This window comes from Furipterus horrens, unplaced genomic scaffold, assembly GCF_987537825.1.
Source record: "Furipterus horrens unplaced genomic scaffold, mFurHor1.1.pri manual_scaffold_3, whole genome shotgun sequence".
Taxonomy (NCBI): domain Eukaryota; kingdom Metazoa; phylum Chordata; class Mammalia; order Chiroptera; family Furipteridae; genus Furipterus; species Furipterus horrens.
This window is the reverse complement of record NW_028327173.1, coordinates 63,385,194-63,404,338: the sequence shown is the minus strand read 5'-3', so window position 1 is coordinate 63,404,338 and position 19,145 is coordinate 63,385,194. Positions and strand designations below refer to the sequence as shown.

The window sequence follows — 19,145 nt, the reverse complement described above, 5'->3', positions numbered from 1 at the left end:
TACAGTATTCCCTCACTTATCGCGGGTATTACGTTCTAGACCCCCTGCCCCCTTAAGTAGGAACCTTATATTTATTCTATACTCTTAAACCTACATAACAACGTACGTATACAGTACCGCAAAATCCCACAATACAGCATAAAATCCGTGATAAATAAAAATCCCGCAATACAGTGAGGCAGTGATAAGTGAACCGCACTATAGAGACGGACTATTGTAAAGGTAAGTTGCATACTTCTTTCAAGGGTCAGGGGAAGTTTCTATTCATGAGTTATTTACAGGGTTAACTTTGTTTTAATAACAAATATTTCTAATAAAGTCCTTTTAGGGGTATTATTACCATTACACATAAGAAAAACTTAAAAGACAATTCCTGGAGTACCACAATACAATGTAGTGCAGTAAAATGTAGTAAGAAAAAAAACCCAAGATTGGCTTCAATAATTTACAACTGCTTCAAGTCCTTGGGAAACCATTTTGCTTAAAAATTATCTTTCTGACAGGCTTAAGGGAATGTTAAACCACCCCAGACACCTGGCCTTCAATCATTCAGAAAACTGTTTAAAACTGTGTGCCAAACTGAAGGTTAGTCTGGTATAAAACCAGTGTGTTGGTTACATAGTAATCTACCAGGCACTGTCTTTCTCTGGCCCACATGTTCCATGAAGGTGCACAGGGGAAAGGTAGCTTGATTTTTGATTCCAATTAATTATTCAGTTACCAAAAATAAAAAAAACTTTAGGAAACCTAAATTGCAACTTCTTAAACTCTTACCAAAATGACTTTTATTTGTATTTCTTACAGAGAGTGAGTGGTAATTCCTGGCACTAGGTAATTGGTCCAGACACGAAAGATGTCTTCTGTAAATGCCTTTTTGAAGCATCTTCTCTCATAAATTCAAGATACACCTGCTCAGCACAATCCAATACAATTCCTTTAGTACTTTATAAATGGAATTTTCTTCTACTTGTATCCATTTCCCGGGGCTGAAAGTTAGGGGGTAAAAAAAGTTAGTAAACAATCTATGGGTAACTGCTTAAAAACTTGGGTCTCTGAAGTATCAGTCTTCAGGTCTAATATAAAAAGTGTTGGAAGTTACGGTTCCATTAGATGTATGTGTAAAATATATACAATTTAAAAATAAAAGTCACACAAGTGAAATATTGATCATTAAATAGAAAAAATATTTTCATTTCTGATTTATGATGATCTCCGAATGTCTGCAGCTCTCAAGCATGTACCAGAATCAGGGTAACACAGGCTTATAAGATTGCTGGGTCCAATTCAGTAGGTCCACGGCCCAACAGTTTTCCTTCTTAACCAAGTTTCTACGTGATGATTCTGGTTGTACTTTGAGAACCACCGATCTTTAGGATATTTCAGCTGAACCAGCATTAATCACAAGACCCAAATACCACATCAGTGAAGGAAGACATTCAGAAGCATAACTTAAGGTATAAAAACCAAAAGCTTAAATCATTTCATAATTCAAGTCATCTAAATGGCTTTTCAAGAGTAAGCACATACCTTATGGACCCATTCATATTCTCCGTATTTAGAATCAAAAGTTCCTTTCTGAAGAGATCTTAATTTTAAGGTAAAACGTGGTCCTAGTTCCTGAATTCCCACTTTCTTTTCACTCTTGAATATGTATCTTCAAAGGTAAAGAAAAAAGTTGAGGAAATTAGTTTGCCAACTGTTACTTTAACATTATGATGGGGTACAAAAGACTTTCTCATCTACAATGTCTGTCATAATACATTAGAAAACAGGTTTCTGTGGAAAATGTATTTCGTGATTAAAGTCAAAGTCCAAGGCATTAAGGTACCTTCCTCACCTATGAAATCTGAAGAAGATATAATCCCGCTGATTGTGGAATGTGGCAACCTGCCGTCCAATAAATTGAGGATTATGGGGAAAGAGAGATGCAAACATCCGTCCAATAGAATGACCCAGGCGTGTTGTAAAATTATTCAGAATTATTTCCGGTAAGTGTTCTGTGGGGTCCTTGCCTCTTCTCTAGAAAAATGGTGAAAAATCACAATGAATTAAGTTAATTAGCAAAACTATATCACTGCAATTTTAAGTTTTATAATTTACATGACAAACATGAAAATTTATCTTAATTACAACCACTGGTGGGTTACTAAACCCGTGAAGGGAAGATGTATCTAAAAATATTTTATATGTTGTGAATGCACCAACATGTTCTAGAGTAACATGTTTCATAGTATTGAAGGCTATTGGCCTGTCTGCCATAACTCAATTATTCTCACAAGGAATTGGTCAGTAGATAAAACTATTGTTTTAATCAGGGGAGCAGATGCCATTATTACCATCAATCTGCTCTTTAGTTACAGCATCTACTTAAGCAAACATTACTAGGAGACCAGTGCCAATCAAGGAATGCTTAAAACTTACCTTAATTTCTTTACGCAGACGAACACTGCTCACTTTAAAATGAGCAGTTGGTCCATTTGGCAAGTGACACAGAATTAATCCATATGTTCAGAAAGCTAAGAACATAGTAGACTAATATAACTCTGGAATTGTTTAAATAATCGGTCCTTTATGCCCAAAGGCTCCTAAAATCTGTAGCTAGGTGAATAGGTGGTTGTGCATGTATTCCTCTGGGTTGAGAGATTTTCTTACGAAACTTCAAACTCAAGACATGTAACAACATAAATCCTTCAGAAAAATGGATTAACCTGTTGTCCTAACAATTTCACAATATAATAGCTCATCATCACTTTCTACCAGGTGTTTGAGCATTCAACTGAAGTCTGCTCTACCAGGAGTGACAAGACAGGAAGGGATTCCAGAGTAACTAAGTTTACCTCCATGTAGAGACCTTACAATCCTAAAAGTGCACTTTATATGTTTGTATATACATTGTATGTTTGTAAGGTTAGGATATGCTATCAGCTTCGACCATCATCCCACAAGACCAAGAGACTCCTAGGCCCCCTTCTTGATATCAAGGTTATTAGTGTTTCTCAAGAAACAAGCTCGTATTCTTGGGATTACTGTACCACAGTTAAAATCAACTACTTAATAACCATTTGCTGACTGCCATGAACACAGAACAGTGCTAGATACTAAATTACAAATGAAACAAGACATCTTCCTACCCAACAGGGTTAGCAGCCTAAGGGCTTTCAAACTCCTGGATGCAGCAAATTTAAGATTACTAACTATACAATGTTCCTTAAGTCTTTGTAGTACAACTTGATTCTTTGAAATACTGAACCAATCTTAAAAGATTAGACTGTTTTCAAATATTTGCACATAATACTAGTTTTCCAAAACATACGTTGTCTTTAGGTTCAACACTGCCATTCATCTAGAGTAGAAGCAATGGTTATCTTCAATTTCCTTCTCTCCCACCAAATCCTATTGTTTCACATAAATTCCTCATTTCTACACCTGTTTCACTTAGCGTTAATTGTCTACGTCCTTGAGATTTCCCACCTAGATTATTAAAACAGTATCCTGGTTGGTCTGACCTCTTCACCATTTCAAGTACATCTAATGCAGACTGTATATCATTGGTTATAAAACCAAGAAACAAGCTGTGGGACTTAGCTGCGTCACTGTATTTGCACTGGTTTCTCAGATGCTTAAGTGGGAAAAAAACCCAAAAAACTAGATAACTTGATTTTTGACAGCTATAGCTAATTTCAAGCCAGTCATCACAGACTCATTTACAGAATATAAAACATCAGTATGACACTCATAATGTGGCTCCAAACTGCCTTTCTAATGTCTCCCCATGGTGTTTCCTAACTTGTAGACACTTTACACACGTTAACCTTACCGTGTCTTTTTTTTTTTTACTCATGTTATTTCAAACACCTGTAATAGTTTACTCAGCCATTAAGTCCCACTTCAAATGCCACCTCTTTACAGTCAAAATTAAGCTCTAAATCTCAGTTTTCACTGTTAATATAGCACTTGTCACTTATTTTGAGTTATAGTCATGTAAATGCCATTCTTCCTATCTAATCCATTAGCTTTTGAAGGATCTATTTCTGACAGATACTAGGTTTGTACCACAGAGCAGATTATCAGTAAATGAATATTTCTTCTTAAAGATTCACCACAGGTTCAACTTTAGGACACATAGCCAAAAGTATTTGTGTCATTTCCACATTGAAAAAATTAAATCTTAAGGGGGTTAAGAAAGGTAATGGTCATTTCTTGCAACCTAAATCAAGGTTTGAATCCTTTTGAAAACATTCCTACTAAATATGGTTTGTCAAAAGCAAACTACAAAATCCAAACTTGTTCCTATGTACCTGCACTATACAAAAAGTTTATATTGCTGCTAATCTAACACAAACCATGCAAAACAGCAACCCTTCCTTAAAAAAACAAAGGATACTTGGTGTTTTACGATCTTCATTAATAATTATCAGATCCGTGAAATCTCTTGAGATGCACTGTGGAATAATTTTTTTCAGAGCCAGTCCTCTTCTGTAATAAACATGGGAGTTTGGTATAACTGTGGAGAGCTGTTCACAGAGTCGTACTGTTCTCTGTAAAACAAAGTAACAAAAACCCTCAAAAGTGGAAATAATACAAATCTCATATGATATGTATTTATCAGGAGAGAGATGATTATTATAAAATAATGCTAATAGCAAAGCCAGGGAAAGAATGAAATTGAACAGTGTTTCATTCTTTACCAAAAGCTGATCATCCTAAAGCAGTGACTCTCAATGGGGGATTCTGTTCCACCAGGAAACCATGGGCAATGTCTGAAAACATTTTTGGTGATTATGACTGGGAGGGAGGGTGGTGGTGGAGATACCTAGTAGATAGAGGCCAGAGATGCTTCTAATCATCCTTTAATGAGGACAATCCCATAACAAAAATTATACAGCCCAAAATGTTAACAGTGCTGAGGTTGAGAAACCCTATCCTGAAGAATCATGCTTGGTGAACTTATATCCCATCACTAGTGTTACATTTTATTTAGTTTATTCACGGGCATCATCTAAGGCAATCACTAATTAACTCTTCTGAACAGAGTTCCTTTAAATAGTCTAAGTAATAAAAGAATTTCAGGAATTCAAGAACTACGCTAATTAATATATTTATTACCCCGTGAGGTCTATCTGACGTTGTAATGAGAATCTTGGGAGAAGTCTGTCTGTTGAAGTAAGAAGCAAATTCATCTGTAGCTTCATCATAAGCAACCTAAGAACAGAAAGAAAAGTTAATTTTATATCAAATGCCCTAATGGGCCAAAATTTTAAAAGTAGTTCTAGGATTCTATGACAGTGACTAGACCTAGAAAGCACTAACATTAATGGCAACATTAAGAAGTTGGGTATTGGAACTATTGTAACAATATAATCAATAAAATATACTTAAAAAAGAAAAAAGAAGTTGGGTTATTTCCTCTCTGTAGAATACAAGTATAAAACTGGAAAAAAGTGTGAACAATTTCAGGACACAAACTGAAACGTGTTTATCCTTGAAAAATGGCTACAGCCATAGTCAAGAGTATCAGGAATCTTCCTAGAGCTATTCTTTCCCCTGTCAACTTGGTCAGTAAAAATAGGAACTTCTCATCAACTTAAGATCTGATGGTAGGCAAGAACCAGAAATCTTGAATCCAGAGGAGGTGGGCTCAATTCAGAGCGGGAGGACGCGTGTGCGTGCATGTGTGTTTGTGTGTGTGTAAACCCTAGCTTTGCCAGTCCAAGCTTACAGACCCACTTCAGGAGAGGTGGGGGAAATTTAAAGGAGCCATAAACTTAAAGGATAACTCCAGAATTGAAGGAGCCATAGAGAGGCTGACAATGTCTCTAGATCCCTGGCTGATGGTGTAACCATACACGGAAGAAACTACACATGGAAGAGACCTGATAATTGAGCACACATGACAAGCAAGGGAGACTTGAGAACTGCCTGCAACTTTGAAATATTCCTCAACCCAGACACAGTTTAGCCAGAAGAAGCTATGTGTATAATAGTGGATCAAGGTGTCTCGACTTCTGTCCAAATCATTGCCTGACCATTAAGCCATACAAACACAGGGAAAATCCCTAGAGTCAGTTTAAAAATAACAAAACTGGGTAGAGACATTGCAATTGTCAGACAGATACCAAATTTAATTCTAGGCAAGTTACTAAAACAACAAAATAACCCAACCCTTAAGAAATAAAACAATCCAGAGCTATTGCAATACAATGTCCAGTTTTCAACCACGAAATTTAGATAGACAAACAGGAAAGTATGACCACAATCAAGAAAAAAGCAGTCAATAAAAATTGACTGAGTGGGCACAGTGTTGAATTTAGCAAACATTTTAAAGCAGCTACAATAAATATACTCAAGTAATTAAAGGAAAATCTGGATTTAACAGCAGATCTGAGATGGCAGAAAAGTCAATGAACTAGAAAACAGATGAATAAATATTCAATCTGAAGAACAAAGAAATCAATCACAGAAAAAGGAGCAAAGCAGGAAAAACCTGGAGGACAATGTTAATCATTTTGACAATGTTAGAAAGAGAGTCCCAGAAAGAGGAGTGAAATGGGCAGGAAAAAGCACTTGAAGAAATAATGGCTGATAATTTGATGAAAAACTAATGTGGCTTTCCAAATCAGAAAATTTTGAAGAGAAAAATTAATCATGTACAGGGGAATTATGGTTAATGGCTGATTTCTCATCAGAAATAATGAAGGTCAAAATACAAGGGCATATGTTCAAAGTACTAACAGAAAAGTAAGTCAACCAAGACCTCTATATCCTAAACAATTGTCTTTCAAAAATGAAGATAAAATAAGCACATTTGCAGATAACAAAAGTGAAGATAATTAGCTTTAGACTTGGGACATACACACAATGGAATATTCCTCGACTATAAAAAAGAGGAAAATTTTGCCTTTGGAACAGCATGGATGGCCCTGGACAGCATTATGCTAAGTAAGTGAAATAAGCCAGTCAGAGAAAGACAAGTACCATATGATTTCACTCTCATGTGGAATCTAATCAAACTGAACTAACAAGCAAAATAGAGACAGACTCAGCAGGATGACAGCTCTGGAGGATGGGGTTAGTGGGTGGAGGGATCAAGCAAAAAGGAAAAAGTACTCATGGAAACGGACAACAGTGTGGTGACTGCGGAGGAGTAGAGGGTATAAGTGGGGTAAAGGGTAATAAAAAATATAATAAAAAAAAAAGACTTTAGGAAATCCTACAAGTTGAAAGAAAACGACACTAGATGGAAATGCAAATATACAGGAAGGGAGGAAGAAATAATACATATGAAGGTAAACACACAGGAGAGTGTGTGTGCATGTGTGTGTTTATAACTTAATTTCTTTAAGAAACTGTTTAAAGCAGTAATCACAACACTGAGTTTACAACATAAACAGAAGTAGTATACATGACAATAGCAGCACAAACAATAATAGAGAAAATGAAGCTATACATTGGTACAAATTTCCTATATTTTACCAGAATTGCAGCAGTATTTACTTAAAGTACAGTGTGATAAATTAAAGGTGCATGCTGTAATTCCTAAAGCAACCACTAAAAGAAGAAATAAATATAGCTTATAAGATCAGTAAGAATTAAAAGAGCATACTAAAAAAAATACTTGTTTAATAAAGAAGGAAGCCAAGAGGAAGAGAAGAAAAATAGACGTAAGGCATGAAAAAAAGCAAACTGGCAGACATAAACCTACGTCAATAATTTACATTAAGTATTAATTGTCAAGACTGAATAAAAAAGCAATATCCAACCAAAGTGTAAATTCAAAGACACAAATTGGTTGAAATATTAAAAAAAAGGATGAAAAGTCAATCAAATAAACACAAAATCAGTGTAGAAGGAAAAAATAAATGGGTGATAAAGATTCAATAGAGAGGATCAAAGGTAAAAGCAGTCTGAAAAGAGTAACAAAATAGATACATTTCTGGTTAAAAGGAAAAAAATAGTAGGAATGAAAACGGGACAGTACTGCAGTCTCATTCATGCAGATGTACATTTTTAAGCAAAATACTGGAAGAAAAAAATACATAATCTCAGTATTTGCAGAAAAAGCATCTGATAACTAATTCTACATGCCTTCTTGATAAAACAAGAAAAAAAAAAAAAGCAAAAAAGACATCATAAAGAAGTAAAAAGAGAAGCCACAAATTGGAAAATACTTGTAACACATAGAAAGAATTAGGACAGAAATCACAGTGCATACACAAAAAGATGCTCAATAGTATTAGGAATCAGGGAAATGCAAGCTCAAACCAAAATGAGTTAGCCCTTTATTACTAGTCTGACTATAATCTGCAGTGGCGAGAATGTGGATGATCAAGAACATTGCTCTTACAGTGTGGAAATGCAAATTGACCACCATTTTGCAAAACATTTTGTCACTATTATGTAAATTTGAACACTTACACACCCCTAACCCAACAAATTCACCCCTAGGTAGATATTTGGGGAAACTTTTACATGTATGTAGCCTTGATATGCCTACGATCCCCAATATATCCACAGCCAAATCCTCTTTCATAATCTTGACAACAATAATACCATCCTTCTAATTGCTCAGGCTAAAAACCGCAATACCATTTTGAATCCTATTTCGCTCACACTGGATAACCAATCTTTCAAGAACTTTCTGTGGCTTTAATTTTCAAAGAAATTAAGATTAGCTGTGACTAATCTCTTCACATCCTTCAAGTCTTTGCTAAAGATCATCCCAGTGAAGCCTACCCTGACCACTGTATATGAAATTGCAACCCAAACTGACAGAAAAATGGGCAAGAAACATGAATAATTGATTAAAAAGAAAAGATGTTCAACCTCATTCATCACAAGAGAGCAGCAAATTAAAACTACACTGAGATTTGATTTCTCACCTATCAGACTGGAAAAAAATATTTGTAATTACAAAAACCTTCAGTGCCAAGTTTGAAGACTAATATTTATTTATATAACCTGAAAGTATCTCCTTCCCTAAAATACTTAATTAATTATAAAGGGAAAAATTGTAGCTATAGAGGGAAAAACTTGGCAGACATTTTACTCAAGGGACTAAAGTTAACTAGTAATGGGAAAATCAATGACGTGTATCCTGATAAGAGGCACTGAAAAGAACATAACATCACATCTGTAGTATTCCTGTCAAAAGTACATAAACTGAATCTAATCATGAGCAAATCTGACTCATTTCTAGTGAAATTCTACAAGGATACCTGATCTGTACTCTTCAAAAATGTCAATATCATTAAAAGCAAATAATGTCTGAGGAACTGTTTCAAATTAATGGAGGGTAAAGTCATTATAATGGAATGAAATGCATGATCTTGGGTTTTTCTTTTGATAAAAGTGATGTCATTGGGACAACTAAGTAACATATGAAAAAGCTGTATAAATTAGGTAATATTGTATGTCAATGTTAATTGTCCGATTTTGATAACTGTATACTATGCTTATTTTAAAAATACACTTGTTTACAGGTAAAAACATACTAAAAGTATATAGAGGTAAAAAGGCTTCATGTCTGCCACTTACTCTCAAGCATTTCAGAAAAAATATAAATAAAAGTGGTAAAATTTAATATTTAGGAAACTGGGTGAATGATATATATGAACTCCTATTTTTCTATTAAGTCTGAAATTATGTCAAAATAAATAAGATGTATACACACATACAAACTCCTATACATATAAAATTGTAAACTCTAGTCCAGGTAGTCCTGAATCTCCTTTATCTACTTGTTAACCTTAGTAACCTATCACCTGCTAACATTCAATTATTTATTTATTTTATTATTTTCATTGTTTGTCTCTCCTCCTAGAATGTAAGCTCTGAGTGGACAATAATTTTGTGCATATGTGTGACAGTGTTTTGTGCACTGATGGATCCCAAATCCCTAAAACAAATTTCAATACATAGTAGGCAATCAATAAATATTTGGTGGAAGACTGACTGACTGAACGAATGACTATACCAGGAGAAATGTGAAAGAAGGTTGATAAAATGCATTGTTTGAAAGCAAACAACATAACAAAACCAAGTTTCCCCTACAAAGATTTGAAAAAATATATACAAAGTTTAAAAAACCTCAATTCTCTGACTGTACTGTTGCAAACTATTCAAAGAGAAAATGTGAAAAGTAGAAGATTATTTTGAAATCAAGAGTTTTATGAGAACACAAATAATAACATCAAATATTATTCCTAAGTATCAAATGTCTAACAGGTACAACAAAATCCTACAGTATGAAAAATACTTTTCAAATGATAAGTAAAAACGGAGTCTTAATGACAAAAACTTTACATAGGCATAAAATAGAAAACGTTTCTGGAAAATAAATCACTGCCTTTTTCTATAACATTACTGGGAAATTTGATTATTAAAAAAACTATAGCAAATAAAATAATATGCCAACAGTATAGCTGTATCAGTCTATTATACAAATTCACCAGCCAGTACTTTAAATTAAACACCAACATATGAACAGATAATTTTTCATCACCTCTTCATCAGTGGGGTCTACTGTGGTTTCATCATATACTCGCTGGTTGTCAATGGTCTTGGGTATAGGTTTTGGTGGAGCCTAAATAAAGGAAAAAAGGTTAAGTTGTAGTAGAAGCATTTTACATAATTTTGCATTCCAGTGGGAATAACAGAAATTTGCAAACAATCCCAAAACTCAATCTGTTCTTCATTTCAGCCCACTGCTACATCAATTCTAATAACACTGAGTAAAAGGCTTTTTAACTCTGAGCAGAAATACACACATACTAAAAGAATTGCAAACACTGGATGAAATGACTTAGAAACAGATAAAAGTTGCAGACAGAAAAAAAGAGATCAAAAATAACTATCCACTAAGAATAGAGGTAGCAAACAAAATGGAAAAAATTACAAAAGTATATATACTTATAGCTTTGTCCCAATACTTCCAAAAAGCTAATCAGAAATATAAAACAAAAGTTACAAATCTGTTTCCATCTACTGAACTATTATTTCTAGTTTGGGGAATTTATTGTAAGGAATAAAAGAGGGGAGCAATTTACACATAGGAAGATGTAGTATCACTATTGTTAATAAAAATGAACAGCAAATAGGGCAAATGTCCAACAGCAGGGTAATGACTACAGCATGTTAACATAATGGAATACTGTTACAATCAGCAATCAGCATACTCAGCTAAGACCAACGACTGTGTAAATGAAATGGTAAGGAGCAGGTAACAGAACAGTTAAGTATACACTAACTAAAACATTTAAAATATATGTACACTAGCAGAGATATGAATATGAGTTGATGTTATTTAGGATTTTTTTATTACTCTATAAAACAAATATTAAGTTTTAAGTAATTTTCTGAAGGAGGAAGTTCTAAGAAGTCATCCTTCAGTACAAAAAAAAAATGGTGATATTTTCACATGGTGATCAGCATATTAATTTTCTGTAATTGATTACTGAAAGCTAAAAAGAGACTAATATTGCTTGATAGAATTTTGCAGGTCTAAATAGGCTAATATTGGTAATTTCATGTTATTTAACCTAATACTATTAAGAGAATGCCCCAAAAAGAGTATTTTATTTCTATACAGTCTATATTTTTCCCTTCTTCAAACACACTTATCCTTACTTGGTACCTCAGCATAAGAGATGGGAGAGGGGGAAAGACTTGTATGTTTTAAAATTTTTTCAAGTACAAATTATAACCTAGAACTAATTATAAATGAAATGAAACTAAATTAAAGTAAGTTAGTTGTGCAATAATGTGGAAGTATTTAGTATCTTTTTAAAATTTTCAGTAGAAAGATTTCAATTCTGATCAATACCACAAAAATAGCCAAATGCTTTCTTGATGTACTTATGATACTTCTGCTCTGCTCTCCTCTTTGCCATAATCCATCCAGGTTATCTCAGCTTCCTTCCACTCCCCATTTTCACTATTCACAGATTCACATCCTGTGTCACTTTCACTCTTACACACCCAACCCTGTAAGAGAAGAGGGTCTGTCTTTCCTGCCTTGCCTCAACCTTGCCTACCTAGGTGACAAAGGATCTTTGCTTCAAATCATGAGAGCTCAGCTCTGGCCCTAAATTAGGGTCCTTCCCCCACCCCCCCAAGTCAAGGAAGTGTGTCTCTGCCTCCCAAATACATAAAGTAAAATAAGGAACTCAAAGTATATATATCATTTATGTAAAAATTTTAAAACATGCAGAACATCTTCCTTGTGTTTGTTTTGGAAGACAAACACACACAGTAAAAGGCAATAAAGAAGTGCATGGGAACAATAAACAACAATTTCATGAGTGGTTATCTTTGGAGGAAAAAGCAATAGGAACACACTAGGGGCTTTGAAAATTACTTGCTAATGCATTATTTCTTAAACTGGGTAAAGAGTAGAAAGGGGTTTGTTATATTGTTTTTGTACATCTTAAATATTTCATAATAAATTATGCCATTCAACATAAATATCATTGAGCATTCCTTAATAAAGTAGGTGGCTAAAAATTTTATTTACCTTATCACCAAGAGCCTCTCTCTCCTTTTTAAGTTTTTTCTTAGCTGCCAACTTTTCCTAAAGGGTTTTAAAAAAGAACAATATTGAGAAACCATCAGTTATATCACAAACACATATTGAAAACTACAAATTACTAATGTTACAGATACTTACACTGAATAATCTTCATAATGTGTTAAAATTAAAATATTTACACAGATTTTCATAATTAAGTTATTGTAAAACATACGAGCTGGCCAATCAAGATTTCTGTAACAAAAACACTGCTTCTTCTTCCAAAAAATCTAAACTGTCCAATTTTAAATATTTACAATTTCACTTTTATCTTTTACTGTAAAATCTCAAATTAAGTGAAAGTGCACAATGTATATCTAGAACTATTTTTGCTGTTTTTTCCTGCATTCCTAACAAGTTACATCCTGAAGAAAACCATGACTACGCTGGTTATTTCTCTGGGAAAGTACTAAAAATAAATGGGAACGGGAGAATCATTTTTACGATGCTTCCAATAAAAGTATCACTAGCTATCATGTATTTCATAATCAAAATGTGCTTTTAAAAGTACTAAGAACTTGAAAGGTGAGTTAAGATTGTACTGTGAATGTGTATTTCTAGGCAGTTCTGAACAGAATGCTTGACACACAATAGAAATACTTTTTCCCCCCAGCTATTATTAACCCTCAATCTATCAGGTCGCAAGGAGTTTTCCAGAACACCCTCCCCCCATCCTCGCACACCAGAATGGGTTAGATGCTCCTTCAACGTACTCCAATAGCACGTTAGCAATCAAGACGAGTAAGACTCAGTCCAGGGCATCAAAAAGTCTAGTAAGACGCAGGCACATAAAAAGAGTACTATGTGTATGAACTTTTATGATGTGCAAGAATAAACAAGCTTTTGTATCCAACTGCAATTCAACCACAAATGAGCGCTGTGAGCTTGGGCTTTATTTATCTCCCCGCTACTTGCTAACCTACCAGATGAAAATGAGGACAACGCTGTAAAGAGGAAAGACAATTACTAGAAACTTAACTAATTTTGGTAAGAGCTGCATCAGAGAAGCATCACTTTGAATTTATGTATTGCCTGCATTAGAGTCTATGAATTAACCAACCGGAGGTCCACGGGACCAAGGAGAGAGAGACTTTTGCCTCCTATATCAGGAGGTAATACATAATTTTGACTACTGGGAGAGCAGGACTTCTTGCTTTCATTCTCAGCCGAAGTCCGTAGCAAGAAGGTGGTAATCCCGGACGCTCCGGCAAAAAGCAGGACCAGGGGATCAGGATAAAAAATACTCGTCCTAGTCCTTCGGATTAATCACCACCACTAGGGATCCCAGACAGGGGTGACCACGCCAAGTTCAACACCCCCACTCACGTCCCCACCGCCCGCGCGCAAAAGACACCGCGCATGCGCTCTGACGCCTCCACCCCTCAGACCTTTCGCTGCTGCTGTTTCCACCGCGTGAACATTAAGTGTCGCCGCTGTTTGTTCTTGATCTCCGAAATGCTGAAGCCTGGAGGAAAGGCAGACGCTTTTGGGGGTTGGACCCCGCCTTCCGTCGCCCCATCGTCAACGACTGCCGCCTCTTGAGGTTCTTGGGTAGCGCCTTTGCGTTTCAGGCCTTTCTTTCGGCTGCCACCGGTCTTCTCCATAGTGTTTGCTCCCCGGCGTCTGTACGGAAACGGAAACAGCTTCCTCCCCTGACCCGCCTTCTTAGGCTTTTATTTCCGGGGGAGGGAAGTTCTTAGTGAAAAATATAGAAAGCCGTATGAGCTTTAGCCACTCTTAAGTAGGTGCTGAAGTTTAGGTTTCAGGAAAGTTAAGTGGGTTGCTCAGCTGTATGAACAGTGAAATGATGAATTCGCGGAATTCTATATTGAGTGTTTTCTATGTGCCAAGCCCTCAAAACAATTGAACAAAAATCTTTGCCTTTGAGAGTTTACATTCTATTAGAGAGACCTAAAATGAGCTCACAAATAAATAGTGTGAAGAGCTATAAAGTAATACGCGGTATGGAAAAAAAAAAAAAAAAAGGAAACAGGATAAAAGAAGATAACAGGGTAGACGGGCATGTTGCAGCTTTTAAATAGGAAATCATATATGCCCTGGCTGGGTAACTCGGTTGGAGCGTCCTTCAAATGCACCAAAGCTGCTGTTCCATCCCTGGTCAGGGCACATGCAGGAGTCAACCAATGAGTGCATAGGTTGGTGGGACTGCAAATGATCTCTCTCTCTCTCTCCCTCTCCTCCCCCAACCCCCAGCCCACTACTCCCCTTCCCTCTCCCATTCTTGCTCTCCCTCCCTCTCTCTCTCAAGTCAATAAGCACAAAATTTTAAAAAATAGGAAATCATATAGGCTTTGTTGAAAAAGTTACATTGAGCAAGATTTGGAGGAGATGATGGGGCAAGAGCTGCTAATCTGAGAAAAATTCTCTGGGCAAAGGAAACAAACAGCTCCAAGGTGCATAGTTATTAGCAAACCTGGCATGTTTTGGAAACGCTGTGAAGTCCAGGAGTCAAATGAGAAAGGAGGAGAGTAAAGGCAGGAGGTGTTAGGAGTGACAGATTGTGTAGGGTTTTGTAAGGACTTCGGTTTTTATTTTATGTGAGATGCAGCTCTCTTGGAGGATTTGAAGAAAAGAATAACATGACTTGCATTTTAAAGGCATCACTCAGATTCTTCTTTTGAGAATAGACTTTAAAGGAGAGAAAGTGAAATGAGGGGAGGAATGACTGTCTGGAACCAGTGTCTTACTGCCTCTAACGGAGGTTGGTTGAAAAGTTATTGCAGGGATTTATAACACAGGGGAACAATTTCTAACATAATTCCTGTGGAGTTCAATTTTTTAGCTGTTTTAGACTTAAACAGGCATGCTGCTTTCAGAACTGCAGTTATTTTTTCTCTACAGATTATCTTAATGCAACCACTCTAGGCTGGATTGAGCCTGGATAGAGGGAAGCACTAGTGCTCTCCTATAAGCTAAGAGGAAACCTCCCTCGGGTGGGGAGGGGTGGGGGACGACCCTGGAGACCAGTGACAGGTTCATACTTGTCTAGGCTATTCAGTTACACATGAGACAGTGTGGTGAGAGGTTGTGTGCCGCTCTATAGAGTGAATTGTATTCTGAAGTGTAGTCCGAGTTCTTGTCTGTATACAAGGAGTTAGCAGGGTTTATTTTTTTATTTACATACGTACTTATTTCCTTTCCTTCAGATCATGTTTGCCTTTGCTATATCTCGTCGTAAGTGCCTAAACAACCCTGATTCATTTTGTTATATCTGTGGCAGTTTCACCATTCCCAGTGAAAGGACAAACATCAGCGCATTTGTCAGGCAAGCCTATTTTGCATATTTTAAAGTAAAACTTGGTGATCAAGATAAGTCTTTGTCCCCTCACAAAGTGTGCAAGCAGTGTGTCGAAAGTTTACAGATGTGGAAGAAGAGAACACGTGATAAATTGCCATTTGGTATACCTATGGTTTGGCGAGAGCCCAGAGATCATTCAAGTGACTGTTACTTTTGCATAGTGAAAACATCAGGATATAACAAGAAAAATAAATGTAAAATAGAGTATCGTATTCTACTATATCATTTCATAAACATAAAATATAGCAAATATTCTGTACAATTATCAAAGACAGATTTAAAATAAAAGGTAATGAAACATAGTCTTTAGATTAGACTAGCAATTCTCAAATTTTTCTCAGTACTCCATACACTCTTAAAAATTATTGAGAACTCCAAAGAGATTTTGTTTATGTGAGTTATACCTATCAATATTTACCATGTATAAATGAAAACTGACAAATCTGTAATTACTTATAATTAATAACAATAAATTTATTATATGATAAAAACATTTTATGAAAATGACTATTTTCTTTAATTTTTTTATTCATTAATTTTAGAGAGAAAGTGGAAGGGAGGGAGAGAGAGAGAAAGAAAGGGAGACATAAATTTGTTGTACCATTTATTAATGCATTCATTGTTTGATTCTTGTATGTGCCCTGACTGAGGATTGAACCCACAACCTTGGTGAAAATGACTATATTTTCAAAACAAAAAATTAAGAAGTGGCATTATTTTACATGCTTTTCAAATCTCTTTATGTCTGGCTTAACAGAGGGTAGCTGGATTTATATCTATGCCTGCATTTAACCTGTTGTGACATACACGTTTGGTTGAAGTACATGAAGAAATCTGGCCTCAGGCATATAGTTGGAAAATGGAAGAGTATTTAAGAGCTTTTCTATATAACAGTGGATATTCTATTTTGATATTACACCAAAATTTGAGAAGTTATAAGTTTCTTAAAGGTTATTTGTAATGTATAATGTGAAATTATATAAATGAGCTCTTCTTACTCTATTACATTAAAATCTATTGGTCTATCTTTTACCAACAGATAATTTTGTAACATCATGCATTCACTGGCAATTGGAAAATATTTATTCACTGAGTTATGCATGTCTTCCAAAAGTTAACACTTTTTATTATACAATATCAAAAAATCACATTTGTTTAAATCATTACTAATTTCACCAGAAAAATCTTCAAGTCAGATTTACAGTGCTGGATACAAGTTTTCTGAAATTCTGATTTTCAGTTTAACAGAGGCTTTCTTGGCTACAGATCACTGATGGCCATGCTCATAATGCAATGCAGGAGGTGAAGTAAGATGTTTAAGAGAGTGAGGAGTTATGGGTGGTGAGGGCTTCTTATTGATGTACAGACTCAGTGCTGTTTCTCAGGGCTAAGCCATCTCCCTGTTACCTTTTATTTGTGGACCCCTGAAGATTGGCTTACTTTTCCATTGCCACCATCATTATCAAAAGCAATCTTATTGTAAAGCCTGAATGTATTCTGGGAGTTTGCTTATCTTAGAGGCAACTAAAGGAGTGCTTTGTGGGAGTCCTTCTACCCTGCTCATTTGTGCATGATGCAAGCAAACATCTACCATATGATGGATCCTAAGGCAGCAATTTGGGGAGCCGAAGTTACACTATTTATTAAAGTTTTTCTTCTTTTTCCAACCCACTGTAGAAAAGAATGCATTCTCATAGCCTCTCCTCTTCTCCTTGAGGCAATCAACAAAATTTTTAAATTTTTCTGAGCCCCCCCCCCCATAGCAACCAGATTAAATGGAGATGAAAGATTCCTTATACTTTATTTCTGTGTACTCTAATGGGGATTGTAAATTCTATAATGTTGGTCTTTGGCTCTACAAAATTTGAAATAAAATTTTATTTGGGGGAATAACAAAAGTCAGTAGCTTTCCTGGAATTTCCATACCAAGAGCCATGAAGATTTCTGGGAGAGAGAGGTAAGAAAATAGAAGAACAGTTTGAAGACCTGAAGATGTGTTTGTGAGATAAGCATTAGCAGTGGTGACATGGGCAGAAACTGCAGAATTGGATTGTCCTCTTCTGTTTGTTTTCCCTGTGTCTCTCCTACTTTCTAGATGGATACAAGGACAAAGAAGTGGAGAGTAGAGGTAAAAGACCCCTCAGTAAATGATCAGGTTCCAAAAGTTTCCACCATGTTCCATTTAGACTGCAGGGATATTTTCTTGATTTAGGTTCCCCACAGTCATTCCTTCTGTATTCTACAGTCAGGAATTCAGGATACAGATTATTATATTCCAAAATTTGCCTTAGTTAAAGGCGCTGTTTCTATCACAGAGAAATGCCAGGAAGTTCAAGTGTTCTCCAGGGATTACTAGACGCAAGAACAATTTGTATTTGCTAAAACCTTGCAAAAGGCCTATAGAGCTACTTGAGGTCTGATTGATGGACCAACAAAAATGGCATCCTGAAAGTTTGGTAGAAATTCAGGATCTTGGGGTTCACTCCCAGACCAACTGAACTATCCCCAGGTGACTCATAAACATTGAAATGTGAGAAACACATCTGAATAAGTTATATACTGCATCCCTCACCCCTGTTAATTTCTGTAGATCAATCAAAGGCCTTGTTTCAGGATAAAAATTTATGGTTGGTTTATAAGAACATTTTATTGTAGTTAAAAATAATATTTTACTCTTTTAAAAATGATTGTGTTATTTGAAGGGAAGACAGACTAGTGAGAACTAATGTGTAGAATGAATATATTTGTTTTCTTAGTCCTTGCACAGGCTTGGAATGTTATTTAATAGATCTGTTATCTGACTAGTAGGCAACATCAATCCAGGGACCTATATACCTCATCAGAACAAAATAGCTTTTCTTTCCTTTCAAGCAACTATCAACAAAAGTGATTCCCAAAGCGTAGTACCAGGACCACATCAACTGAGAACTAGTTATAAGTGAAGATACCTGATTTAGAGGAACTGAATCTGAAGCTCTGGGGTTGGGACTCAGATATCTGTGTGTGTGTGTGTGTGTGTACACATGTGTTTATTTTTAGAGGGGGGGAGGGAGGGAGAAAGTGAGGGAGACAAAAATTGACATGGGAGAGAAACATAGATTGGTTGCCTCTCATACATGCTCCAACTAGGGACCGAACCTGCCACCCAGGCATGTGTTCCGACCAGGAAGACTGGGAATCAAACTGATGACCTCTTGGATTGTGAGATGACAACCAACTGAGCCACACCAGTCAGGGCAGAAATCTGTGTTTTAACAAGCC

At 35.8% G+C, this 19,145-nt stretch overlaps 1 protein-coding gene across 1 annotated transcript; it reads right to left on the bottom strand.

Annotated features, from left to right (window-relative positions):
- Positions 1-752: 752 nt before the first annotated feature.
- On the bottom strand, positions 753-14,188 carry RPF1 (ribosome production factor 1 homolog). Its single transcript, XM_090269673.1, has 9 exons — positions 13,954-14,188; positions 12,512-12,568; positions 10,502-10,582; positions 5,107-5,202; positions 4,385-4,538; positions 2,422-2,504; positions 1,838-2,019; positions 1,528-1,654; positions 753-986 (listed from the first exon to the last, which is right to left on the bottom strand). The coding sequence occupies exons 1-9, from the start codon at positions 14,167-14,169 to the stop codon at positions 945-947; spliced, it is 1,038 nt and encodes a 345-aa protein (XP_090125799.1). The 5' UTR covers positions 14,170-14,188; the 3' UTR covers positions 753-944.
- Positions 14,189-19,145: the final 4,957 nt, after the last annotated feature.

What these genes read in the sequence shown, in the direction of transcription:
- RPF1 (XM_090269673.1), bottom strand. Translation starts at nt 14,169, where the DNA reads ATGGAGAAGACCGGTGGCAGCCGAAAGAAAGGCCTGAAACGCAAAGGC. An exon ending in CGTCAGATAGACCTCACGGG is followed by an intron (nt 4,539 to 5,106) that starts GTAATAAATATA and finishes TTTGTTTTACAG; the next exon opens with AGAACAGTACGACTCTGTGA. An exon ending in GTCTGCGTAAAGAAATTAAG is followed by an intron (nt 2,020 to 2,421) that starts GTAAGTTTTAAG and finishes CCATTTTTCTAG; the next exon opens with AGAAGAGGCAAGGACCCCAC.